A 27,039-nucleotide genomic window follows, 5' to 3' on the forward strand; every position below is an offset into this window, starting at 1 on the left:
AGATCGTGCCACTGCACTCCAGCCTGGGTGACAGGGCATGAATCCATCTAAAAAAAAAAAAGAATTTGGAGTAGATAGATTCATCATTAATAAGTAATAGATTTTGGGAAAATCCAGAAATGGCTAATAAAATGAACACAATGTAAAATATTAAAATGTAGACTTTTAAAAATCTATAAATTGACCATCTGTTTATAAATTGGTAGATGGTTGTGTACCATCTTTTAAAATAAAGATGGAATTTCACCCAGTGCGATGGTTCCCATTGCTTACATTTCTCTGCTGAGGCCAAACCTGATATGGCCCTGGTCTGTGTTCCCAGCCCTGTCTCCTCATTACCACTAAAATGTTTCCCCCGTATACCCGCCTAATTTTTCTGGCTCTGAGCCCTTGTTCGTACTGTTCTGTCCAATTCTACCTTCCAAAGACCTTTCTTAATGCCTTCAGATTCTTTCTTTGAGACCTTGTCAGATTCCCATGGCTTTTTGAAATCAATCTCTATCCTATTGTCATCACATTTAAGTTTCTACTTCCATCATCATTCCTATCCCTTTGTTCCTTGTAGGGCAGGGATGCTGTGTTTTATTTACTCATCTCTAACTTCCACATAACCTAACCCAGGTTCTTGCTTATGGGAGATGCTGAGTGTAGGGTCTGAATTAGATACTGTTAACTAAAATGCTTGTTGGTATTTTAGTTATTAATTCATATTAACTTTGGCTGAAACTTTTAAATTGTGAATAGTCAAGTAAAACTTAGATTGTTATATTCTGGGTTAGTATTAGATTGTTTTTAAGATGAGTTTTAAATAGTTCTCTTAAGACAAATAAAGCTTAACATGAGCATTTGAAAGAAATTATCCCAAACCATTCCAGTTCCCGGCTGTGAAAGACTTTTCCAGGCCTAGTAAGTTTTCCATTTCAGTCATAAGTAGGTGAAATCAAATGAACAATAGAGGGAAATGTATTTATTTGCTTTATACACATGCATGTGTGTTGTGTCTACATATAAACAATGCACAAGCTTAGAATGAAGTTTCTGTCATGCCCAGAAAAGGGAGAGGCATTTTTGTGGATTTTGTCTGGCTGCCCTGGACATGTTTGAAGAACTGTGCTGTTTACTTCATACCAAGTGTGTGAGCCATACCTTTGGTAGGAGGGTGTACCTCCTACACCCAAGAAACATAAGCCAGGAGAAGGTCTGTGCCAAGGAGAAGGAACCCAAATGACCCACAAGAGGTGGGCCATTAATTATTGGGTCAGATGCACAAATGCGTGGTAATTTATTTAAACACATCTTAATGGTGACCCACGAGGAAGATTGCTAGTAATAACAGAAAGGTTCACAATAAATAAGAGAAAAAAAGACAGAATGTAGAACTGTATGACAGCAATTCTGCAAACAAGAAGCATCTTTTATAAAAGATGGAAGGAGCCCAGGCACAGTAGCTCATGCCTGTAATCCCAGCACTTTAGGAGACTGAGGTGGAGGATCACTTGAGCTGCAGTGACCCATGATCATGCCACCACTCCAGCTTGGGTGATAGAAGTGAGACCTTGTCTCAAAACAAAACAAAGACAGAAATGCCTCCAGAATTTTAACATGTCAACAGAGGTTTTCTGCAGCTACTCTTTTCAGCTTTATACTTTGCAGTATTTTCCAAATTTTCTCTAACATGCAGTATTTTCCAAATTTTTTACAATAAGCACACACACACACACGTTTGTTTGCATACTGCCCAACTGGTGGTAAACAACCACTGGCTTTTAGTCTATACATATCTGGAATATTTTATAAATAGTAGTTTTTAAACCCTTGAAAGGGAGATGAATGGCCAGCTGAGGAAATAAAGTCAGTGATTTCGTTATTTTCCTATATTCACATCATGATTCTAGGAAAGAACTCGGGAGTGACTTCCTTCAGCTTCAGCCACTCCTGGGCCAGGCGCATGCTTAGCTGTGTGGTAAAGGTCACCAGCGTCTTCTGCCTAGTGCCTGTGTCATCTGAATTGGAGGTTTGGCGAGGGTAAGAGACTAATGTAGCTTCAAGTTTTTCTTTCCTGTCCTCCACTTGAAATCTGTCTTCCCTTCCAGACTGCCTGCCCTGCTGACTTAAGGCCCCGACACCAAACACAGAAGCAACAGCTTTGCACAGAACGTTCAGCAAGCTCCCACAATTGTATAAGGTAAAGTTGCCTTTACAGATTCCTTATTCTGTATTGCTCCTAAGTGGTTCTGTTTCTCTAATCAAATTCTGGCTGATAACAGTTGCTGAGACTCTGAAAGAAAAGGCAAGGAACTACTGTTTCTCATTATAAACTATTTAGAATTATTTGGCTATCTTCTTTTTGCTATGAATATGTAGTATTTTGATACATTGTTTAAAAAGTAATGAAGAGATCACATAGAGAAAGATAGATTGCATTATTTTAAAGTTTATATACTAAATTGAAAAGCAAAGAGTAAAACGGGAGAAACAGCTCCCACATGGTGGCTGTTGGCAGGAAGCTTCCATTCCTCTCTATGGGCCTCCACAGGTTTGCTCACAGCAAATGATTCGTGACAGAAAGATGCAAGTGCAGTTGTACCCAAGATGGAAGCCACCATCTTTTCTATAACCTAATCTGAAAGAAGGGACATACCAGCACTTCTGCCATATGCTGTTGGGTCACACAGACCAACCCTGGTACGGTGTGAGCACAGGACCACACAAGGGTGTGAACTCCAAGGGCAGAGACCACTAGGGACCATCTCAGAGGCACAGAGGGACACCCTATCCAGCTGGTGGCCCATGTAAATTAACATAGCTTTTTAGAATAGCAATATGTATCAATACTCTTAAAAGTATTTATACTTCTTGATCTAGTAATTTCATTTCTAAGAATCCATGCTAAGAGGATTTAAAATGTGGACCAAAAAATGAGTATAGAAAGAGGTTGTTTCCAGTATTTAAAGTTGTGAGAAACCAGAAACAATCTAAAGGTCCAACAATAGGAAAATGAATTTTGATATTTTTCTAATAGAATTTTGTGCAGTCATCAGAAATACCATTTACAAATAATTTTTAATAATGCAAAAAAAGTTTATAAAATGGTTAGTGTAAAACCTGGACACAACTACATAATGATTCTGATTTTGTAAAAAAAAAAACACACACTCACATATACACATGCATATATATGCATATAAAGAAAACTGGAACAAACAAAATCAACAACAAGCATAGTTGGAATTATAGTCATTTTAATATTCTTTATGCTTTTAAAAATTTTGAAGTTTGTATTACTAGCATCCGTTACTTATATAATCAGAAAAAAATACAACTTTAAAATATTTATTTAGGTCCAAAGATGGTAATCTAAATGGTGTTACAGGCTGAATGTGTGCCTGATCATCATGCCCCAAGTTCATATGTTAAATCCCTGGCCCCCAAGGCAATGGTATTAGGGGAGTAGGGCGTTTGGGAGATAATCAGATTTCGATGAAGTCATGAGGGTGGAGCCCCCATAGTGGAATTAGTGTCCTGTTAGGAAGAGGAAAACAGACCAAAGCCTTCCTTTCTCTCCTCACTATGTAAGAAGATAGCCAGAAGGTGGCCACAGCTAGGAAGAGAGCCCTCACCAGAACTCAAATCTGCCAGCACCTTGGTTTTGGGTTCTCAGCATCTAGAACTGTGAGAAATGAATGTGTGTTGTTTAAACCACTCAGGCTACGGTATTTTGTCACAGCAGCCCGAGCTGACAGAGATGGATAGAAACAACACAAGGACCCATCAGCAGACGAGTGGATGATCAAAACGTGGTGAGGTCATGCAGTGGGATATTATTCAGCCATAGAAGGAATGAAATTCTGATACATTCTATAAGGGTGAACCTTGAAAACATGCTAAGGGAAATAAGCCAAACTTAAAAAGACAAATATTATATAATTCCACTTATATGAGTTAGTTACCTAGAATAGGCAAATTATGTCATAGCGACAGAACATTAGAGGTTACCAGGGTTGGGGGAAGAGGGGTGTTGTGGGTACAAAGTTTCTGTTTGGAGTGATTTTGAAAAAATCCTGGAAATGGGTAGTGAGAGTAGTCAACATGATGAATGTACTTAATGACACTAAATTGTACACTTAAAAATGGTTAATGCTGGCCTGACGCAGTGGCTCACGCCTGTAATCCCAGAACTTTGGGAGGTCAAGGCGGGCAGATCATGAGGTCAGGAGATTGAGACCATTCTGGCTAACACAGTGAAACCCTGTCTCTACTAAAAAATACAAAAAAAAAAAAAAAAAAAAAAAAAAAAAAAAATAGCTGGGTGTGGTGGCGGGTGCCTGTAGTCCCAGCTACTCGGGAGGCTGAGGCAGGAGAATGGTATGAACCCGGGAGGCAGAGCTTGCAGTGAGCTGAGATCGCGCCACTGCGCTCCAGCCTGGGCAACAGAATGAGAATCCGTCTCAAAAACAAAACAAAAAAAAGGTTAATGCCTGGGTGTGGTGGCTCACGCCTGTAATCCCAGCTCTTTGGGAGGCCAAGGCAAGTGGATCAGTTGAGGTCAGGAGTTAAAAAGACCAGCCTGGCCAACATGGCAAAACCCCATCTCTAGTAAAAATACAAAAATTAGTTGAGTGTGGTGGTGGGTGACTGTAGTCCCAGCTGCCGGGAGGATGAGGCCTGGGAATTGCTTGAACCCAGGAGGCAGAGGTTGCAGTGAGTTGAGATTACGCCACTGTACTCCAGCCTGGGTGGCAGAGTGAGACTTCGTCTCAAAAAAAAGGTTAAAATTGTAAGTTTTGTTATGCATATTTTACCATAATCTTAAAAAAATAGATATATAGGAGATAAAGTCAACAGAATTTAATAAGCAGTTGTAAATAGAGACTGAGAGAGAAGGATGAATTAAGGAAGACGTGAGTACAACTTTGTGGTAGGTGAAAAAATCTTACAAAATACATGAGCAAAGATCCTACTTGATTCTTAAGATTTAAAAATCTCCCAGTGAGTAAACAAGGCCAGGTTGAGATTTGCAGGTGATGTGAGGTGTTTGTTCTGTTTTGTAATGTGAGGACTGTGAGGCATCTCCTGGACTTGAGTATCCATTAGATAATTGAGAATATGGATTTGAGAACTCAGAAGATGTGCAATGCAGTAACAAAACTTTGCACCATTGGTTTCTGTCTCCTAATTTAATGCTTTTATGGGACAAACTGTGTGAGGCAGGTGGGCAAGACGGGCAGCCATGTTGTTTGTGGGTCTCTGGCCTGTGGGCCAGCCTCAGTGCTCACTCTGAGGTCATGTCCAAAATTAGAACACATTCAGGCCTACCACAGTCAAGGCTCCCTTTCTCAACTCTGGTCCTCTGCAAAGATATCCGAAGCCTAGAAATAATAATTGTCTGTCCTTGTGTCTTGCATTATGAAAGTCCAGGAAAGGGCCTTGGGAATGAAAAAGAATAGAAAAACTGCTCTAATTGCTGCATGCTTCAGCTTGCAGGGGAATCACTGAAATGGGGACGGGCTATAAAAGGACAACCAGAAGAGTGGCTACAGCAAAGGCATTGTTTTTCAGAGCAAGCTAGAGAATCCTGCCAGCGTCCTCAGGCAGGGCCCCTGGGCACAGGGGTTAGGCAAGGAAGTGTCCCAGCATGTTGATGCTCTAAGCATCAGAATAATGCAATAGAGGAGCTTCCAAAGAGTTCATGTCAGATATTGTAAGCTGAACATTTCTAGGCAAATGAAATTTGATTTCGTGAATAAAGCTAGTTTCTTCAACTCCAGTGCAGATTCTCATAGATTGATAGTGGCTTGTGATCCAGATGAAGAAAACAATTTTTCAAAGATTCATATTCTTTGTAGACATACGGATTTAGAGACCATCTAATCTAACTATCTCATTCTACAGATAGGAAATATGAGGCCTAAAGAAGTTAAGAAAATACCATGGAAATGTCACTGCTGAACTGCCATACGTAAGATCCAAAAGAAATTGGGTAAATGCTACTGTGAGAAATACAGTACCAGGTCCAAAGAATCTAATACAAATTAAAAATCTAAATGTTATTTCTAAAGCATCCCTGCACATAGCTGAACTTACATAGTTTCATTTTCTTTCTTTTCTGTTGAAGAAGAGGCTGGGTACAGTGGCTCACGCCTGTAATCCCAGCACTTTGGGACGCTGAGGCAGGTGGATCACCTGAGGTCAGGAGTTCAAAACCAGCCTGACCAACATGGTGAAACCCCGTCCCTGCTAAAAATACAAAAATTAGCTGAGTGTGGTGGCAGGCCCCTGTAATCCCAGCTACTCCGGAGACTGAGGCAGGAGAATCACTTGAACTTGGGAGGTGGAGGCTGCAGTAAGCCAAGATCACACCATTGCACTCTAACCTATGTGACAAGAGGGAAACTCCATCTCAAAAAAAAAAAAAAAAAAAAAAAGCCAATCACTAACCTGTGTTATTTATTAAACATGACAGACTGGCATGAAGTAATTACCCAATTATAAACAAAAAAGCTACAATCTACCAGGCATAGTGGCTCACGCCTGTCATCCCAGCATTTTGGGAGGCAGAGGCGGGCAGATCACCTGAGGACTGAAGTTCAGGACCAGCCTGGTCAACGTGGTGAAACCTCGTCTCTACTCAAAATACAGAAATTAGCCTGGCATGGTGGCACGTCCCTGTAATCGCAGCTACTCAGGAGACTGAGGCAGGAGAATCGCTTGAACCTGGACAGCAGAGGTTGCAGTGAGCCAAGATCGCGCCATTGTACTCAAGCCTGGGCGACAGAGTGAGACTCGGTCTCAAAAAAAAAAAAAAAGAAGAGCTACAATCTTAACCTCAACTTCTCATAACATCATCTCTACTTCTAATTACTCTTAACTTCGATGTGCCACCTGGTTAGCAGAAGCTAAGTGGAAGTGGGGAGGTTTATTACAAAAAGACTGTTATACCTTACACACTTCTCCCCATGAATAGTGAAGGTGTGAGTGAAAAAGACAGCAATTTTATTATTTTTTTAAACAGGTTCTTGCACTGTCACCTAGGCTGGAATGCAGTGGTGTGATCACTGCTCACTGCAACCTTAGCTGCCCAGGTTCAAGTGATTCTCCTGCCTCAGCCTCCTGAGTAGCTGGGACCACAGTTGTGCACTACCATGCCCAGCTTTTTTTTTTTTTTTTTTTTTTTTTTTAAGAGACGGGGTCTCACTATATTGCTTAGGCTAGTTCTCAAACTCCTGGCCTCAAACAGTCCTCCCACCTTGGCCTCCCAAAGGGTTGTGATTACAGGCGTGAGCCACCACACCCAGCCAGCCGTTTTAGAATAAAGGGTGAAGGTGCTACTGGGGAAATGTACTTTAAAAAACAAAGTCTTCTCTCAACCCAGAAATCCTCTCCATGAAGGCAGTAGAGAAAGAAAAGCTTTATTAATGAATAAACATTAAATGAGAATGTGATGCACATCACAGGCACTTTGCTAAGAGATCATAAAGACAGAAGGAAATTTCACCCTTTTATACAGCCAAGCAGGTACAGCCCATTCATTACATGTATGTTTTCAAGATAAATAGTCTTCAACTAAGAGAATTTGACAGCACCATTGGTCACACAGTTCATCCTAACTTTACCTGACAATTGATGTGACCACTTGTGTTATCTAAGATAATCAACTTTTTGGGGCTGGGGGAGTGTGGAAACAGGAGTTACTTTTACAGCTTGGTGCAAGTCACTCGTTAAGATTAGGTTGTTACCCTCCCACAGAAACTGGAAGATAGGTATGCTATCTGGTGATGTTTACATTTCCCAGGTCCTTGAGAAAGACATTCCTTGGTCATAAAGCTGACAAAAGGCTGATTCAGTATATATATATTTTCAGGCTGGGCATAGTGGCTCACACCTGTAATCCCAGCACTTTGGGAGGCCGAGGCGGGTGGATCACCTGAGGTCAGGAGTTGGAAACCAGCCTGGCCAACATGGTGAAACCCATCTCTACTAAAAATACAAAAAATTAGCCAGGCATGGTGACACGCATCTGTAATCCTAGCTACTGGGGCGTCTGAGGCAGGAGAATCACTTGAATCTGGAGGCGGAGGTTGCAGTGAGCCGAGATTGCACCACTGCATTCCAGCCTGGGAAACAAGAGCAAAACTCCGTCTCAAAAAAAAAAAAAAAAATGTGTGTGTGTATATATATATATATATATATATTTTATATATATATATATGTATGTATCTCAAAGAGACTGAGAAAGTACATACAAGTTTTCTTAAGTAATAACCTGACATAAAGGGAGGGGAGAAAAATTTCTTGCCTTATTTTCAACAGGTGGAATTAAACTTATTCTTTTGAATTCATATTTATCCTTACAGTGCCCATCCTAAATTTGGAAGAGGAAGGATGTGGGCCAACTTTTGGCTTAGGCCCTCATGTCAGGGCTTCTCTTAGTATATATGGTACCTTCCTGAGATTTTCAAACTGGCAGCCACTTTGGACTGATCAATTCGCAAATCCAAATTAATTGCTTACTATTGTAAGGGAGAGGGATGGGAGTCAGCGGGTCTGCGATGGCAGCAAACAGCAGTGGTGGACAGCGAGGGAAAGCTCAGCTTGAGCTGTAACAAACACGGACCAGAAGAGTGTAGTTGCAAGATTTAATAGAGTGAAATAGAGTGAAAACAGAGCTCCCATACAAAGGGAGGGGACCCAAAGGGGGTTGCTGTTGCCAGCTGGAATGCCTGGGTTTATATCCCGATCCTTGTCCCTCCCGCTGTGCTCTCAGGCAATAGATGATTGGCTATTTCTTTACCTTCTGTTTTTGCCTAATCAGCATTTTAGTGAGCTCTCTGATTGGTCGGGTGTGAGCTAAGTTGCAAGCCCCCTGTTTAAAGGTGGATGCGGTCACCTTCCCAGCTAGCCTTAGGGATTCTTAGTTGTCCTAGGAAATCCAGCTAGTCCTGTCTCTTAGTGCCCCCTCTCAACAGGAAAACCTAAGTGCTATTGGGGAGGTTGGTCGATGACTGCTCTAACTGCTTCCTGCTGAATTGGGGCGTAGTAGGGGTTGTGCAGTTGAGATTTCCTCAGGAGGGGTGCCTTTGATGTCATTAACATCGGATCATGGGCTAGCAGGCCGGTCCAGGGGTCTGCGGTAGAACTTAAGTCATGGACTGCATCTGGGGCTCCATTTGTAGTTTTATAGCTTTGATTCTAGAAGAGACAAACTTAACAAGGAGGTTAAAGATACAGGGTCCAAAGAGGAGTAGCAATATTATAGCTGCTAGAAGTCCTAAGAAGGGGAGAATCCGGGGTATCCATTGATTGAGGAGGCCCCAGGGTCCAGTGTTTTGAAGCTCCTTTGCTCTACGTTGTATTCGATCTTTAATTTCTTTAACTTTCTCACTGATGATTCCAGATTGATTAACATAATAACAGCATTCTTCCCCTAAAAATAAACAGGTTCCCCCTCTTTCGGCAGTTAGCAAGTCTAAAGCTCTTTGATTTTGAAGGACTACTGCTGCTAGGGAGTTAAGTTGATCTTGCAAGGTGACCAGGGAGTCGGCAACCTGTTCCATGTCACCATTTAGTTCTTGAGATAGTTTGTAGTAGAACTGAGTAGAGGTTGTGATACTGCCAATGCCAGTACCTAGTCCACCTAGCACTCCTGCTCTGATAACAAAAGGAAGAATGGGTACTCTCTTGTTGCGAGGCTTATGTATGACATAATTGTATAAATCTTGTTCAGTGTAGATGGTCATAGGTGGCACTAAGAATGAGAGGAAGCACATAGATTCTGAAGAGCCATTCAAACAATGATAGGCTGAGGTACCACAGACAAAAAATATTCCTGAGGGTAGGCAGACTATTCGTGTGGGAGGAGTTACCCACCTGATGCATTGGGAGTTGGTTGTGTCTATAGTACTGCTAAAATTTACACAGGTGAGGTTTGAGGTACGGGTTATTTCCAGGTTGGAAACAAGAGGTCCTACTAAAACAGAAGTGGTGTTTATTTCTGTGCTGAAGTTGTTCCATTGTTCAGGTACAGGGATTGAAATGTATGGCCTGAAGTGCAGGGGGAGGCACATCCAACAGTTAGTAGGGTTTTGGGCCGAGACCTCATGGAGCCCAAGGAGGGTGGTATTAAATAGGCTTACCAGGCGAGTATGGATACGGAGGGTTTCATGTAGTTTTGAGAGATCTAGTCCTCTGTAGGGGCTAGAGGTGCTATGTACCCGGGTCAGTTGGGAGATTACTTCTTCTGTGTGTTTCTCTCTTGCCTGATCTTGAACTCCACTCCCATCAGACATACTGGTATGGGTGAAGTAAGTCCAACAGACAGTGGCTCCAAGTCCTCCAGGACAACTAGGATTAATCATTTTTCCTGTCCAATAGTGAGTATTTGATTGCATGCAAAGAGTGGCAGCATTATAACAGTTGCGGGGAGTATGGGTGTGGGCAGTGAAGGTGGGGGTTCCCTTAGATAAACTCCTATACGATGGGGCATCAATATTTCCAGGACGCTGCATTCTCCATAGAAACTCTTGGTAAGGGGAGCTACTGGTCGTACAGTGGCATGGAGGGGGTGCAGTGAGAGTGAAAGGGGGTAAGAGAACAGTAAAGAGAAAAATGTGATAAGGGAGGGCCATGGGGATTTACGATTTTAGTTACTTTCCTCCTGGTTGTCATTTGAAGAGCAGGCGCAAATCCTCTAGAGGTTCACAGGAATAGCTAGCGTTGTCTCCTGGATTTTCAGGTTCCTTTGGCTGTATCCAGGGTTTGACTCGAGTGTGATGTATCCATGACTCAACTCCAGCCACTTTAACCGCAGTTGGGGTAGATAAAATGACTGGGTAGGATCCTTCCCAGGATGTATCTAGGGATGGGGAATTAGAGAGAGGGGACTTGACTAATACCATACCACCAGGGTGGAATAGTTCCTTTCCCTCTTCTCAGGGACAGGCTCCTTGTAATGTTTTAAGAACTTGTTGATATTTGGCTAAGGAAGTGATGTCTGCAACTAAGTTGGCCGTTTCTCGGTCAAGCACAAGGTCATTGGTTAGGAAGGGCCGTCCATACAGCATGTCGTATGGGCTAAGTCCTGCTTTTTGGGGAGAGTTTCGGATTCTTAGTAAGACTATAGGCAACAAAGAAGGCCATGCGAGGTGAGTTTCCTGGGTTAGCTTTTTTAGATGTCGTTTGAGTGTTTCGTTCATTTTCTCGACCTTCCCTGAGGACTGTGGCCTCCAGGCACAGTGTAAGTGATATTGTATACCTAATGCCTAGGATACTCCCTGGGTTGCTGTAGCCTTGAAACCAGGGCTATTGTCACTCTGTAAGCCACGGGGAAGTCCGAATCTGGGAATCATTTCATGAACTAGTGCCTTTATTATCTCTTGGGCCTTTTCTGTCCTACAGGGGAAGGCCTCTTCCCAACCAAAGTATCTACCCAGACTAGTAGATACTGAAATCCCTGAGATTTGGGCATGTGGGTAAAATCTAGTTGCCAGTCTTCTCCTGGGTAATGGCCTGTTCTTTGTTCTCCTGAAGGAGCTTGGCAGTAAGGCAGGGGATTATTTCTTTGGCACACTTCACAGGCCCTGACTATCTGCTTGATAGTTTTGAAAAGGCCTGGTCCAGTAAAAAATGATTTGGCCATCTGATGGGTGCTATCAATGCCTAAGTAAAAGGTTTGTTGAAGGGTTTTAAGTAATTTCCATTGGTTAGCTGCAGGCAAAAGTATTTTCCCTTCTTCGGTGGCTAGCCATCCTGAGGGGAGAAAACTATGTCCTCGTGAGGTTCCCCATTCTATTTCTCCTGGTGAGTACTGGGGCTTGGTTTCCCGGAGGGGATTACCCTATACTAGGGGTCCTTCTATAAGCATTTCTATTAGAGGATCCTGCCTTGCGGCTCTTTTGGCTTTAATACCTGCTTGGCGCTTCTCTTCTATTTCCCTTTCCTTTCCTTTCTGATGACCCTGGCAGTGTAAGACTGCCACCTCTTTAGGTTTTCATACAGCCAACAATAATTTCCTAATGGCTTCCTGATGTTTGATAGGTGTTCCCTCGGAAGTTAGGATTTCCCTTTCTCTCCGTATTGCTGCATGGGCATGGAGGACTAGATAAGCGTATTTAGAGTCTGTATATATATTTACCCTTCTTCCTTCTCCTAATTCTAGTGCCTGAGTGAGGGCTATTAGTTCTGCCAGCTGAGCACTAGTTCCTGGAGTGAGGGGATTACTTTCAAGTATTCCATTATCACTGACCAGTGCATACCCTACTTTTTGAAGTCCTTTTTCTACAAAGGAACTTCCATCAGTATAGAAGTTGAGGTTGGGATCAGTCAAGGGAACCTCTAAAAGGTCCCCTCGAGCAGCATAGGTTTGAGCAATTACTTGTTGGCAGTTATGTTCTATCTTTTCTTCATTGTCTGGAGGAAATGTGACTGGGTTCAGAGTTGCACAAGTGCGCAGTCGCAGCACTGGCCCTTCAAGTAATAGAGCCTAATATTTAAGTAAACAGTTGTCTAACAGCCACAAGTCTCCTTTAGCAGTGAGTATGCCATTCACATCATGAGATGTCCACACAGTAAGATCTCTTCCCTGTATTATTTTAACCGCTATAGATACTAAGACGGCTATTGCTGCCACTACCCGTAAACAATGAGGCTGACCCTTTGCCACTACATCAATTTCCTTACTCAGGGATGCCACGGGTTGCAAGCTGGTCCCTCGGACCTGTGTAAGGACTCCTAGAGCTAGTGCTGTTTTTTCTGTGACATATAAAGAAAAGTCTTGCCCCGTTGGCAAGCTTAACACGGGGGCTTGGGTTAGGGCCTGGAAAGCCGCTTCTGCTTCAGGTGTCCATCTTACTAAAAGGATATTGGCTCTCTGAGTTTCCTTAATTAGTGTATATAATGGTCTGGCTATTTCGCTGTACCCGTGAATCCATGTTCGGCAGAAACCTGTTATGCCAAGGAACCCTCTTAGTTGCTTTAGGGTTTTGGGATGAGGATAAGCCAGTATAGGCTGGATACGTTCCTCACTGAGGGCCCTGGTGTCTTTGGATAATTTTAGCCCTAAGTATTTAACCTGCTGTGAGCAGAGCTGAGCCTTTGGTTTGGAAACCTTGTCACCACAGGTAGTGAGGAAATTTAAATTTAAGAGCGCTTGGGTGGCTTGATGGCACAAGGTTTCTGAATGGGCAGCTAAAAGTAAATCATCCACGTACCGAAGGACAAGAGTGTCCAGGTATGAGAACTGGCTCAAGTCTTGGGCTAATGCCTGGCCAAATAGATGGGGGCTATCCCTGAACCCTTGGGGTAAAGTAGTCCAGGTGAGTTGAGATGTTGTGTTTGAAGGATCTTCAAAAGCAAACAAGAATTGAGAGACAGGATGTACAGGGATGCAGAGAAAGGCATCCGTAAGGTCCAGAACTGTAAACCACTCTGCTTCCTCTGGGATTTGGGAAAGCAGATTATAAGGGTTAGGTACAGCTGGGTATAGAAGGACAGCGGCCTCATTGATAATCCTGAGATCTTGCACTAACCTCCACTGTCCATTGGGTTTCTGTACTCCTAAAATTGGAGTATTGCAGGGGCTGTTGCATGGTTTTACTAGGCCTTGGGCTTTTGGGTCCTTAACAATCTTCTGGAGTCCTTGTTGGGCCTTGGGTCTGAGGGGGTACTGCCTTTGGTAGGGAAAGGAGGCAGAATCCTTTAGTTTAACTTGAACAGGATGGGCATTTTTTGCTCATCCATATTGTCCTTCTGTTGCGCAGACTTCAGGATTAATTCCTTCCTCAAGCAGGGGACAGCAAACAGGTGCTCCTTCTCCTATATTCAGGTGTATAATGGCCCCTGCTTTTGCTAGAATGTCTGTCCCTAACAAGGGAGTGGGGCTTTCAGGCATAATTAGAAAAGCATGTGAAAAGAGTAAAGCTCCCCAGTCACAACTTAGTGGCTGGGAGAAGTATCTAGTGACTGGCTGTCCTAGGACCCCTCAGATAATGACAGATCTGGAGGACAGTTGACCGGGACAGGAGAGTAAGACTGAGATGGCCATGCCAGTGTCCAGGAGACAGTTAACCTTCTGGCCCTCAATGGTCAAGCATACCCGGGGCTCTGTGAGGGTGATGGCATGGGCTGGCGCTTGCCCCGGTCACTCTCAGTCCTGCTGCTGGATCATCTGGTTAGTGGCTTCTGACTCAGAGGACCTTCATCCCCTGGGGGCAGTGGGCCTTCCAGTGATTCCCTTGACATAAGGGGCATGGACAAGGGGGCAGCTTATTTCTACTTGGACAATCTTTTTTCAAGTGTCCTTGTAGACCGCACTCCCAAAAGGAGTTGCTGTTTTTATAGAAGGGGTTGGGGTTTGAGAGATCAGCTGGACACAATCGGCAGGGAGAGCACGTGTGTTTTCATGAAGAATTATGCCGAGATAGGTAACGGATGGAGAAGAAATTTGAGCTTTGGAGGGGGATACCCAATATCCTTTGGAGAATAAATGTTGAAGGAGCAGGAGGGTGTCTTGTTGAGAAGATTTAAAGGAGGGGCTACAAAGTAGGTCATCAATATATTGAATAAGGTGAGAAGCAGAGGGGTGGAAAGAAAGTAAATCATGAGAGAAAGCTTGGCTGAAGTAATGAGGGCTGTCCCTGAAGCCTTGTGGCAGTACAGCCCAGGTAAGCTGCTGGGACTCATGGGTGTCAGGGATAGTCCAGGTAAAAGCAAAGAGAGGCTGGGATGAAGGGTGCAGGGGAATAGTGAAAAAAGCATCTTTAAGATCAAGGACGGAATAGTGAGTTGTGGAGGAAGGCATCGAGGACAAAAGAGTGTATGAGTTGGGCACCACAGGGTGGATAGGCAAAACAATTTGTTGATAAGGTACAGATCCTGAACTAACCTGTAAGACTTGTCTGGTTTTGGACAGGTAAAATGGGGGAATTGTATGGAGAGTTTATAGGTTTTAGAAGCCCATGCTGTAGCAGGCGAGTGATAACAGGCTTCAATCCCTTTAAAGTCTGTTGTGGGATGGGATACTGGCATTGAGCAGGGTAAGGGTGATTAGGTTTTAATGGGATAGTAATGGGAATGTGATCGGTTGCCAGGGAGGGAGTGGAGGTGTCCCATACTTGTGGGTTAAGGTCGGGGGATACGAGAGGAAGTATGAAGGAGGCTTTGGGTTGGGAAGAAGGGCAGCAATGAGATGTGGCTGTAGCCCAGGAATAGTCAGGGAAGCAGATAATTTGATTAAAATGTCTCGGTCTAATAAGGGAACTGGGCAGGTGGGGATAACTAAAAAAGAGTGCATAAAAGAATGTTGTCCAAGTTGGCACCAGAGCGGGGGAGTTTTAAGGGGTTTTGAAGCTTGGCCATCAATACCCACAATAGTTATGGGGACAAGAGAAACAGGCCCTTGAAAAGAAGGTCATGTGGAGTGGGTAGCCCCTGTTTTGATTAAACAGGGGATAGACTTACCCACCACTGTGAGAGTTACCTGAAGTTCGGTGTCCGTGATTGTCCGGGGGGCTTCTGAGGCAATCGGGCAGCATCAGTCTTCAGTCGAGAAGATCTGGGAAGGAGTCAGAGAGCCTTGGCCCAGAGTTCCAGGGACTCTGGGAGTGGCTGCTGGGTGAGTTGTACAATCTGATTTCTAGCGGGGTCCTGCACAGATGGGACATGGCTTAGGAGGAATCCCAGGCTGCAGGCATTCCTTGTCCCAGTGGCCAGATTTCCAGCACTTGAAGCAAGATCCTGGGGGAGGTGGTCCTGGAGGAATGCCTGGCCACTGCGGTTCAGGCATTTTTAAGTTCTTGTGTGCTGGAGACGTGGCTGGGGTTTCTCTCACAGTGGAGGCAAGGAATTGCATCTCAAATACGTTGCTACTTGGCTGCCTTTAGTCTATTATTGTACACCTTGAAGGTGAGGTTAATTAAGTCCTGTTGTGGGGTTTGAGGGCCGGAATTTAATTTTTGGAGCTTTATTTAATGTTGGGAGCAGACTGGGTAATAAAATGCATATTGAGAATAAGACGGCCTTCTGACCCTTCAGGGTCTACAGCTGTAAAGCATCTAAGGGTTGTTGCCAAAAGGGCCATGAACTGGGCTGGGTTTTTATATTTGATGAAAAAGAGCCTAAATGCTGATTTGGGAGAGGTCGGATAAAGAAAAAGGAGCATTAACCTTGACTATGCCTTCAGCTTCAGCCACCTCTTTAAGAGGAAATTGTTGGGCAGGTGGGGGAGGGCTAATCACGGAACGAAACTGTAAGCCGGACTGGGTGTGAGGAAGGGAGGTGATAAAAGGATTATAGGGTCGGGGAGCAAAGGCTGAGGAAGAATTGGGATGTGGCTCAGCCTGGCTCGGAGCAGCCTGGGGAGGAGGTCAGATGGGTCTGTAGAAAAGGAGGATTCAGAGGACTCAGAGCTTGGGGTGGAGACTGAAGGAACAGACAGGAGAGAAAGAAGAAAGATTTGGGATGAGTCGCATTGGGAGCAGAGACTAGGGAGGGACCAACGTGGAAAAGAATGCCTGGACATCAGGCATCTCAGACCATTTGCCCATTTTTTGATAAAAATTATCTAGATCTTGTAGGATGGAGAAATTGAAAGTACCATTTTCTGGCCATTTAGAGCCATTATCAAGTTTGTATTGGGGCTAAGTGGTGTTGCAGAAGAAAATAAGCATTTAGGTTTTAGGTCAGGTGTGAGTTGAAGAGGTTTTAGGTTTTTAAGAACACAGGTTAAGGGTGAAGAAGGGGGAATGGAGGGTGGAAGGTTGCCCATAGTGAAGGAGGTAAGTTTAGAGAAAGGTAGAGACACGGAAAAGGGGGTAGGTGAGGAGCCAAAGCAGGCGTCCCTGCAGTTGATTTGCCACCAAGGGAATGTGGGTGAGTGACCAAGGCAGGCATCCCCACGGTGATCAGACACCAGTGGAGCGTGGGTGAATAATCAGGCAGGCATCCCCACAGTGATTAAATACCAAGGGAAGACTGTCTTCCCGAGTCTGTGATCGGCGCTGGAGTTTTGGGTCCATGGATAAAATGTGTCTCCTTTGTCTCTACTAGAGAGGAAAAAGAAGTGGAATTGGAAGGACAGGGAGATGAAGGGTAGCAAGAGAGGCTGGAGAAGAGAGTGAAAAGACTGCTTACCTGATTTGAAACTGGTGAGATGTTCCTTGGGCTGGTTGGTCTGAGGACCCAAGGTCATAGGTGGATGTCCTCACAGAGTGAGGGCAAGGACAGGGGACTGGTCTCCCAAAGGAGTTCTCCTGTCCCGGGTTTCGGCACCAAATGTCACACGCGTCCGTGTGAAGAGAGTCCACCAAACAGGCTTCGTGTGAGCAACAAAGCTGTTTATTTCACCTGGGTGCAGGTGGGCTGAGTCTGAAAAAGGAGTCAGTGAAGGGAGATAGGTGTGGGGCCATTTTATAGGATTTGGGTGGGTAGTGGAAAATTACAATCAAAGGGGGTTTTCTCTTACCGGCAGGGGCGCGGGTGACAAGGTGCTCAGTGGGGGAGGTTTTGAGCCAGGAGAAGGAATTTCACAAGGTTAATTGCTCAGTTAAGTTTGGGCAGGAACAAATCACAATGGCAGAATGTCATCAGTTAAGGCAGGAACAGGCCATTTTCCCTTCTTTTGTTACTTCAGTTACTTCAGGCCATCTGGATGTATACGTGCAGGTCACAGGGGATGCACTAACACTAATTCCTGAAGACCCAGAATTCCACTGTGACTTACCCATCAGAATGAAAGCATTACTGCTACATTGAGGGAGTAGCCCTTACAAATAGTGGAGATAGGAAATCTTCCAAGGGAACAGTATTGTTAAGTAACATATCTCCTCCATTCTGTCAGGAGGTAGAAATGTCTGATATAAAAATCTAGGCTGATTCACAGATAGTGGCTGATAACGTAACCAGATGACCAGAAATTTGGAAAGAACACAACTGGGTATGAGGTCTGGAGGAAAAGTATGCCCAGAGTTCTTGGAATGGGCCCAAAGAATCAGAATATTTGTGTCCTGTGTGAATGCTCAGTTAAAAGCCTTCAGTGCTTACACTAATCAAGTGGTCAAAAGATGACCTCTGTATGGATGTCAATCAGCCATCTTTTCCAGCCACCCCAGTGCTTAAGATTCATGGTCAAATTGGCCAAGATTGCGGGGATGTGGCCTCCACAATGTGGACCTCCCCCTCACCACAGCTGACATGACAACCCAGCTATACTGACAGCCTACTTGTCAGCAGCAGTGACCAACCAGACAAGCCCACACCCAGAAGAGACCAGCCCAAGTCTGATGGCAGGCTGATTACATCTGATCCTCTTCTATCACAGAGCAGGTAGCAATTTGTCCTTCCTGGAAGGGACACACCTTGGAATTGTATTTGTTTTGTATGTTCTCCAAGCTTTTACCACCACCACCTTTCATGAACTTACTAAATGGTTTTTACATTGTTATGCTATCCCATAGACATTGCTTCTGATCATGAAACTCACTTTATGGTGAAAAGAAGGCAGGTATGTCAGCTCAGTGATGTCATCAAAGAACTGAGAAACAAAGTGCATTAGGGGATGGTGCTTCTCAGTTTTATCCTAGTGATCCACAAAGTCTTTGTTTCTATCCCCTGGGATTCTGAGCTTTGCTGGTTTAGAACCAGAACCTCCTGGGATCAAGTGATCCTCCTGCCTCAGCCTCCCAAGTATCTGGGACTAGAAGCACACCATCATGCATGGCTAATTTTTTTTTTTAAGAGATGGGGTCTCACTGTGTTGCCCAGGCTTATCTGTATATTTTGATTAATGTTCTCTTTTTTGCTGTTCCCTTACCCCATTACTATATAGTTAGATATTAGATACACAGATTGTATTGATGGCGGCTAACTTTATAATTTAGTTCATATATGAGAGAATATCAAGATAAAATTATAACTGGAACTAGGAGAGGAATGGATGTCATTTAAATATCTTGGGCTTGGAGCTGGATGTAGTATATTAGGGGGATATGATTTCATTTCTGGTTGAGCAGATAATTAAATGTATTTGAATTATGTGTAAATTTCACAATTTTTGATCTACAAAGAACAGATAATTGTATCAGTAGGTAATAGAATATTTTATTTCAAAACAGTGAAGAAGCTGCTAAGCATAAAATTTGTCAAATGCTACAAAGATGATGAATATACAACTGGGAATTCCAAGAAATTTGAATTTAATTACATTCTTTATTATGTTTTCCTCAAAAGAAATAAATTAGTTCCAGCATTTGGCTAATATTATTTATAGGAAATAAAATATGGAATCTGTTATAAATGTCCTAATTTATACTACAGTATTAATCTCAGTCCTGATCATTACCTAATTATAGCATTTATCAATCTGTGATTTTATAAATTAACCACATTTGTTAAATTAAGAAGAAATTTACAGACACCATTTTTTTCCTGTTACAACATATGGACAAGCCATCAAAAAACAAAACAAAACCAAAAAGAAGTATATTTTATGCTAAAGTTACTTTCTGTCCAGGTCGAAACATTGTTCCACTTTGATTTTTTCTCCTCTTTGGATTTTGAAAGCTTTCATATCTGAAAAAAGAAAGAGATAATTTAATATGTGTAAATACTACCATCATAAAACAAAAGATAATGGATTGTTGGCAAACACAAAAGAAATGAACGGGAAATAACAAACTAGAAAAAAAATGCCAGTCGCAGAAATTAAAAAGAATTCTTACAAATAAAGTTGCATTCCAATAGAAAACAGAGCAAAGGGGAAGAAAAGTTAGAAAAGATAAAATACAAATGACAATGAATAATATGAAAAATTGTAACTTCTATACTTTTAATCAAATAAATGTAAATTATTAAGATATCATTTTTCTACAATCAAAAGGGCCAAGTTTAGAAAAATACTGCAACACACAATGTTTGTGATGGTGCAGTATATCTGGCACTCTCACATAATGCTGTTGAAATATATATTGTACAGTATTTCTGGAAGGCAATTGGGCAATACATTTCGAAAGCCTTAAAAATTGTGAACTCCCTGTTACGCAACAATTCCACCTCTATCCCAGTGAAACAATTAGATATGTGCATATATTCAGCTGCAAGAATGTTCATTACCACATTGCCTGGGAGCAATTTAAATGTCTAAAAATTGGATATTGTGGCATAGCTACACTATAAAATGACATTTAAAAGCAATAAAGTAATTAACATTTAAAATGTAAAACAATTTTCAGGATGTATGTGGATAAAGGGGGACTGCTATATAGCAATATGTACAGACTGTTCTTATCAGAATAGGAAAAAATATATAAGCATATAAACAGATATGCTTTGGGAGGTGGTGAGGTTAAGGGAAATTTGTTTCCTTGTTTTTCCTTACCTCTGTTTTCTGATTCTTCTTTAATAAATACATAGCTTATGTACACATACATACAAAACTTATGTACACATACATACATACTCCAAAGTACTGTAAAATTAGATAGCAAAGGACAGCAGCTTCTAAAGACCAGGAATAAACATCTCTTAAATTCAATTACACTGAATCATTGACCTAGAATGCTTCCCAGTCCATGGGTCTCAGATTCATAGGTGGTCATAAACTCAATTGCAAGGATCCTTTAAATCCAATGTGTAACAAATGTGGTCCACAAATGAATAAATCTGAATGTATTTATTTGTTCTTGAGATCAATAAAATATTAATATAAATTATTTTGAAGGCAAAACAGGTGTTTTTATAACAAAATTTTATAAACTAGACATTAGAATCACTTTGAACTTTTAATTTTCCTTATTTCTTCAAAGTTACTAAATTGTTTTTTTTAGCAAGACAGTCTTGCTCTGTCACCCAGGCTGGAGTGCAGTGGTGCGATCTCGGCTCTCTGCAACCTCCACCTCCTGGGTTCAAGCAATTCTCCTGTCTCAGCCTCCCGAGTAGCTGGGACTATAGGTGCATGCCACCACACCCGGCTAATTTTTTTATTTTTAGTAGAAATGGGATTTCCCCATGTTGGTCAGGTTGGCCTCGAACTCCTGACCTCAGGTGATCCACCTGCCTTGGCCTCCCAAAGTGCTGGGATTACAGGCATGAGCCACTGCGCTCAGCCCAAAGTTACTAAAATTAAATGAGTCTATTATGAATAATTCAAATATAATCAAATGAACTGGTTAATGAAAACTCAATTTTGACTTCTGTACTTCTGAAATTTTGGTATTTTTAAATGCAAATACGACACATATTTTTGAATTGGCTTTTACATATTCAAAATATTTTTTTTATTTTAAACACGAACTTTAAAGGTTTAAGTGTAATACTATGTCACTTACAATAGTAGCTGTACTTCCAAAACAGAATCTGTTACTTACAGCTCAGCAAAATTCTTCCAGTCGTCTTCACTAATGGATGGTCTTGTGTGACCAAGTGCAGTCATTAAATGTGACTGACTGATAGCCAGTCTGGTTTTAATTGGTCCTGGTTGGTTAATGGATTCATCCTCCTTAAGTAAAAAAAGAAATTGACAAAGAGTTAAATTAGGGATGTGAAAAAAAATATGGTAGTCCAATTGTTATTTCTTTTTGTCAGTTTTTTCAAGAGACCATACATTCTCTTCCTTATAAGATAATGAAACACTGAAAGCAAGGAAGCACATAACCATGACTGAGTTAATGTGTTCTGGTCCCTTGTTTATAAATATAGCTCATTTATAAGTCAAAGAAATACATATCAAAAGGGTGAAACAATTTTTAAGAAGTTTTAACAATTATAATGAGGGGGAAAAAGTCATACTCCACTTTGGCTCTGGTATCTGCCTTTGATAATACTGATATCTGCCCTCAGTTGATCTCTTTGTTCTTGTGTAAGTTCTTGGCAACCCTCTTGTGAAGCTGTCCTTAACACTGGAGGCTGTGAAAACAACTGGTCTTTCCCAGGAACTCCAGGCAAATCCTGAGTCACGGAGCTTGGTGCAGAGAGACACTGTGAGCTCTGCGTGGTAAATTGTAGTAATGAAAGATGAAAGGAAGAGGGGGAGAGAAGAAACTATGTGTTTACCAAAGATAAAAATTAAACATTTTAAGCAATAAGACATTAACATAGATAAGTATACATGTTAATTAACTGAAATTAAGCAAGTTGAAAAGTTGTTCCTCTTCTATAAAGGTTCACTGATACCTGTGTTATAGAACCACCATCGAGTGAAAATCGCCATAACACAGGGTAGGTTTTTTTAACTTCGTTGCTTAAATCCAACACACTAATGCCCAAGGACAGGTTTCTTTGTTTTCAGAAAGTAAATTTATACTAAGTCTCTGGGACATTTCTAGATAGAATAAATAAAAAACAGAATTAAAGATTAAAATTAAACCACCACTTTACTATTCTTGGGAATACAAATGAATTGCTTTTATATTTTTAAAGTCTGACTTAGGCTAGGTATAGTGGCTCACACCTGTAATCCTAGCACTTTGGGAAGTCAAGGCAGGCAGATCGCTTGAGCCCAGGAGTTTGAGACCAGCCTGGGCAACATGGTGAAACCTCGTCTCTACAAAAAGTACAAAAATTAGCTGGGCATGGTGGCATACTCAGCTACTCAGGGGGCTGAGGTGGGAGAATCACCTAAGCCCAGGAGGTCAAGGCTGCAGTGAGCCATAATTGTGCCACTGCACTCTAGTCTGGGTGATAGAGTGAGACTGTCTCAAAAAAAAAAAAAAAAAAAAAAAAAAGCCTAAATTAATAAAGTAAGTGTACAAAAAACCAGGAAACATATAAATAACCAAATACATGTACAAATGTTACATGTACCAATAAAATTACAGTGAACCACTATTAATTTTGAGAAGAGATGTTGAATGCTAGTAGAACAGTGATACTGCCTACATTTAATCAAAACACTTTCCTGTTGAAACATTATTAGCACCCTTCACTGTGCTTACACTTTGCAGCAAAAGTATCACAGATAATATTTTGTTTTCAGGAATTTCTTACATTATTGTATCAAATTATTCATTATCCTCAACTGTTCATGATAATAGAATTTAAGTTTACTATAAAATGGAACTGCTCCTAAAGATATTTTAAAACCACTACGTAAGAGAGAGAAACCTCAAAGAAACCAAAGGTAACCACAACCACGCACGACTTTGGTTCCTTGCTCCCAGCCCTGTCTTAAAAATCTTAACAAGGAATGCAAATTACCAATTAGTGTAAGCAAGAAACAAAACTATTTTACTGAAGAACCAACCAACCAGGAAGAATATGTGGGGCTGGTTAGGAGAGAAATCACTCCAACTTTACACCAACATGTAGCTTTATATTTCAGAACTGCATAATGACGACTGCACAAGATACCAAATCAGAAGAGGTTCCATTTCCAAGTTCTGATTCATAAGAGCTTCCAAAGTAGAGCCGGTACATATTGAATTTTGATTCATCTGGAAGGATCTCGGACATCTCTAAGGAAACAAGGGACTGATCTAAGCCACATTCTCCATCTCCAGCTGAATCGTCAGAGCCACTGCTATGGTTAAGAAAGACCATTGAAGACAGACTTAGGTCACTATCAGAGCTGGAACTTCCATCCTAAAATACACAAAAGGACAACCAGTTTAAAGATGTAAACAATTTTAGTCTCAGAAATAAATAATAACATAGTATTCTATCAGAGCAATACAAGAAACTTAGAAGCATTTTTCAAAAAACTCATTAATTCTCTAATGGTTTTGAGGCACATGGTAAAAATTTAACTATTAAAATATAAAGATAACATAGAATGTGTAGATAATTTACCAACCATCCCCCAAGAAAGTCTGTAATGAAGCTAAGACTCAGACCTCTGGGCTTTATTTTTATGTCTCTGACATTCCATTCATACTTTTCTACTCCAAAATGATGAATCAACATGTTATAGAGTGCTTTCTCATAATAGAGAGCTCTACAAATACACACCTTTCTGGTAGTAAAGGGAGAGGGGAGAACTTCAATGGCTTGCCAAAATAGCAAAAACTTAGGGAGTATCTGATTTAGAAACTGTAGGCTCTGTAGACATTCCAACCAAATGTGGTAAAGAAGAGTAATAGAATAATCCTTCCTAGAAAATATATGGTAAAGTCTATAATGTAACAGTTCAAATATCTACTGTAAATATTAAAATCATAATACTATCTTTAGAGAAAAGGCTGATGCTAAGGTTGGGATACAGAAAGCACAAGATAAACCAAGAATATTTTTCTTTTTGGGGGGCAGGGTCTCACTCTGTCATCCATGCTGGAGTGCAGTGGCACAATCATGGCTCACTGCATCCTGGACTTCCTCAAGTGATCCTCCTGCCTCAGCCTCTCCCGAGTAGCTAGGACTACAGGTGTGCACCACCATGGCCAGCTGATTTTTAAATTTTTTGTAGAGACAAGTCCCACTCTGTTGTCCATAATGGGTATAGTTTGTGTAACCACAGTTTGGTCTCAAACTAGGCTCAAATGATCCTCCTGCCTTGGCCTGCCAAAGTGCTGGGATTACAGACATGAGCCACTGCACCTGGCCAAGAATAACTTACTGTATCTGGAAGTGAGGAAGTGATTCAAGAATGATGAGGACATGTCATAAAGATATAGGAGCCATACAAAAGGGGCTCCTATTGGCCAGATTGGGACAATTTGAGCTTCAAAACAACAGCTTTAACTAATTATTTTCTAGAAGTTAAAGTACAAAAAAACTAAAAACTCTAATTATTTTTCTGTTTGTAGTATTTAATTCATGGTATTCTAATTTAAATAATATCCTTGCAAACACCAACATGTTTTTGCCAATATTAAGGTAATGTTAAAGAAACAGACACCAAACTCTTCCTAATTATAAATTCTCTGCAAAACCCATATTCCAACTATGGAACATTCAACTAAAGGTAAACTTATACTTCTATACAGTTTTACCAAAGTTGTTTAAAAAATAGCATTTTTTTAAGGTTGAAATTTTGACATTGTACTTCTCTTATCACTCATAAAATGTCATAACAACTTCCTCATATAACTTGCCTGGAGTCCACTTGAGAGCAGCATTCCATGTAAGGCCTCCAATTGGGCATTGTAAAGTAAAGCTTTCAGATCAGCTCCAGTAAAGGAGTCGGTTACAGATGCTACATGCTGAAGGTCAACATCATCTGCCAGAGGTAGAGAGTCACTGAGGACATTTAAAATTTCGAGACGTGACACCTGAAGGGAGAAAAATTTATTTAACAAATAAAAAATATTAAAAATATTATCTTAAATTGTGTGTCTTATGATTTTCTTCATAAATTAACCTTATATATCTAAAAAAGCTTTATAAATAAGTTGCAAAATGTACCAACAGCCTACTATTTATCTTCCTTGGAACTTTTTCCCCAACAGAAATAATATATGTAGGAAAATGAATGAAAATCACCACTCTTAAGGCTGGGCATGGTGGCACACCTGTAATCCCAATACTTTGGGAGGTTGAGATGGGAGGATCACTTGAGCCCTGGAGTTCAAGAACAGCCTGGGCAACACAGGGAGACCCCATCTCTACACAAAAATTAAAAATAAAATTATCTGGGCGTGGTAGCGTGCGCCTGTGGTCCCAGCTACTCGGGAAGCTGAGGTAGGAAGATTGCTTGAGCCTGGGACACAGAGGCTGCAGTGAGTTGTGATCGTACCACTGCACTCCAGCCTGGGTGACAAAGTGAGACCTTGTCTGAAAAAGAAAAAAGCAAAAACCTACAAAATATTCAGTGTAAGTAATTTCTTATTCACACAGTGGTTATTTTCTACATTTAGGCAAGTGTGCCAAGAAGGGATTTCAAAAGGAAAATCTAAATAATTTAAATAATAGCTACATGTAACATATATTCAGATACTTTATACCTTTGACTATTCATTTGTCTATCTGTTCTTTCATTCATTTATTTGCTTGCTTCTAAATTGGAGAACAGCAGTTGGAACAACACAGGACTAGGAAGAGTTGAAAAATTATCTCTATGAAACCGCTTACATGCTTATGATTCACATGCTTGATTCTGTATCAGAGTTTTTTTTTGACAGGATAATGGATGTAATCGTTGAACAGAAGAGGATGTGAAAATATAATACTTTAGGTTTCTTGCATTTTTTTCCCCCAATCAGCTAACACAGAAGGATTACAAAGTTTTCAGACTTGCACTGGGCCAAAGAAAGGCTTTGCATCTAATTCAGAATCTTTTTATGCTTTGAGCAAACAGTGGCTAAAGCTTTTCCCTAAGAAAGCTGATCTTCTAAGGACAATTGCCATTACCTGGCAGAAGTAAAGCTCACAAGGAAAGAGTGTAGCATTTGTTGGGTTTTGGACTCTAAATATGAAATTGTCACCTGATCAGGAGGAGGACAGTATACACATTTATCTAGTCGACCAGGCCTAAGCAGGGCAGGGTCAATCAAGTCAGGGCGACTAGTCGCAGCCAATACATAAACACCTAGAGGAAAAAAGAACATTTTTTTACTAAAATCTGATGACATGATGACATTTTGTTATAACATTCTATTTCTGTATTTATAATTATTACCCTGTAAGCCTTCTACTCCATCCAACTGAGTCAGCAACTGGTTAACTACTCGGTCTGTAACTCCTGTATTATCATGACCCCGCCGAGGAGCAATGGATTCAAATTCATCAAAGAAAAGAATGCAGGGCTTTGCAGCCTGTGCTCTGGGAAAAACAAACAACATTTCATATTTGAATCAGGCTTCAGAGTTTGCAAAGTGATTTCATATATATATATGAATGTATTTATGCATTTATATATATTTATGTACTTTTAATTTTTACAACAAACCCTTAAAGAAGGCAAGTTGTATGTATTTACATATAAACACATAAATGTATTTATATATATTTATGTACTTATTTTAATCTTTACAACAAACCCTTAAAGAAGGCAAGGTATATGAAATTGCCCTCGTATTCAGTAAACTGCTGAGGTCAAGGTGTTTATTAAGACCCGTGCCTTCTGGATAGACTAACGGGGACGAAAACAAAAATCTGACTCTTGGTCAATAAGTCAAACAC

At 41.3% G+C, this 27,039-nt stretch overlaps 3 protein-coding genes across 13 annotated transcripts in view; 1 reads left to right on the forward strand and 2 right to left on the reverse strand.

Moving 5' to 3' along the window:
* Nucleotides 1-26,681, forward strand: part of GATAD1 (GATA zinc finger domain containing 1) — a 38,469-nt gene extending 11,788 nt beyond the window's left edge. For 2 of the 6 annotated variants that reach the window (XR_007724417.1, XR_007724420.1), the window contains 3 exons: nucleotides 2,094-2,185; nucleotides 3,728-3,800; nucleotides 23,306-26,681. The gene's annotated coding sequence lies outside the window, so the exon portion shown is untranslated. Of the gene's footprint in view, nucleotides 1-2,093; nucleotides 2,186-3,727; nucleotides 3,801-5,892; nucleotides 5,960-23,305 lie in introns of all 6 variants that reach the window. The other 4 variants (XR_007724418.1, XR_007724421.1, XR_007724419.1 and 1 more) reach the window with 4 other exon arrangements.
* On the reverse strand, nucleotides 8,535-18,987 carry ERVW-1 (endogenous retrovirus group W member 1, envelope). Its single transcript, XM_050785341.1, has 2 exons — nucleotides 15,473-18,987; nucleotides 8,535-10,852 (listed from the first exon to the last, which is right to left on the reverse strand). The coding sequence occupies exon 2, from the start codon at nucleotides 10,623-10,625 to the stop codon at nucleotides 9,138-9,140; it is 1,488 nt and encodes a 495-aa protein (XP_050641298.1). The 5' UTR covers nucleotides 10,626-10,852; nucleotides 15,473-18,987; the 3' UTR covers nucleotides 8,535-9,137.
* The window catches only part of PEX1 (peroxisomal biogenesis factor 1), a 43,225-nt gene continuing 35,255 nt past the window's right edge, over nucleotides 19,070-27,039 (reverse strand). For 4 of the 6 annotated variants that reach the window (XM_050785336.1, XM_050785339.1, XM_050785338.1 and 1 more), the window contains 7 exons: nucleotides 26,537-26,679; nucleotides 26,343-26,446; nucleotides 25,014-25,190; nucleotides 23,335-23,565; nucleotides 21,775-21,972; nucleotides 21,354-21,484; nucleotides 19,070-19,560 (listed from right to left, as the gene is read on the reverse strand). In XM_050785336.1, coding sequence (XP_050641293.1) covers nucleotides 19,476-19,560; nucleotides 21,354-21,484; nucleotides 21,775-21,972; nucleotides 23,335-23,565; nucleotides 25,014-25,190; nucleotides 26,343-26,446; nucleotides 26,537-26,679 — 1,069 coding nt within the window. In that variant the 3' untranslated portion in view covers nucleotides 19,070-19,475. Of the gene's footprint in view, nucleotides 19,561-21,353; nucleotides 21,485-21,774; nucleotides 21,973-23,231; nucleotides 23,566-25,013; nucleotides 25,191-26,342; nucleotides 26,447-26,536; nucleotides 26,680-27,039 lie in introns of those variants that run through there. The other 2 variants (XM_050785340.1, XR_007724416.1) reach the window with 2 other exon arrangements.

Source organism: Macaca thibetana, chromosome 3 (genome assembly GCF_024542745.1).
Source record: "Macaca thibetana thibetana isolate TM-01 chromosome 3, ASM2454274v1, whole genome shotgun sequence".
NCBI lineage: Eukaryota > Metazoa > Chordata > Mammalia > Primates > Cercopithecidae > Macaca > Macaca thibetana.

Bases quoted from the DNA above. Each gene is read 5' to 3' on its own strand.
- ERVW-1 (XM_050785341.1), bottom strand. From the start codon at position 10,625: ATGGCCCTCCCTTATCACATTTTTCTCTTTACTGTTCTCTTACCCCCT.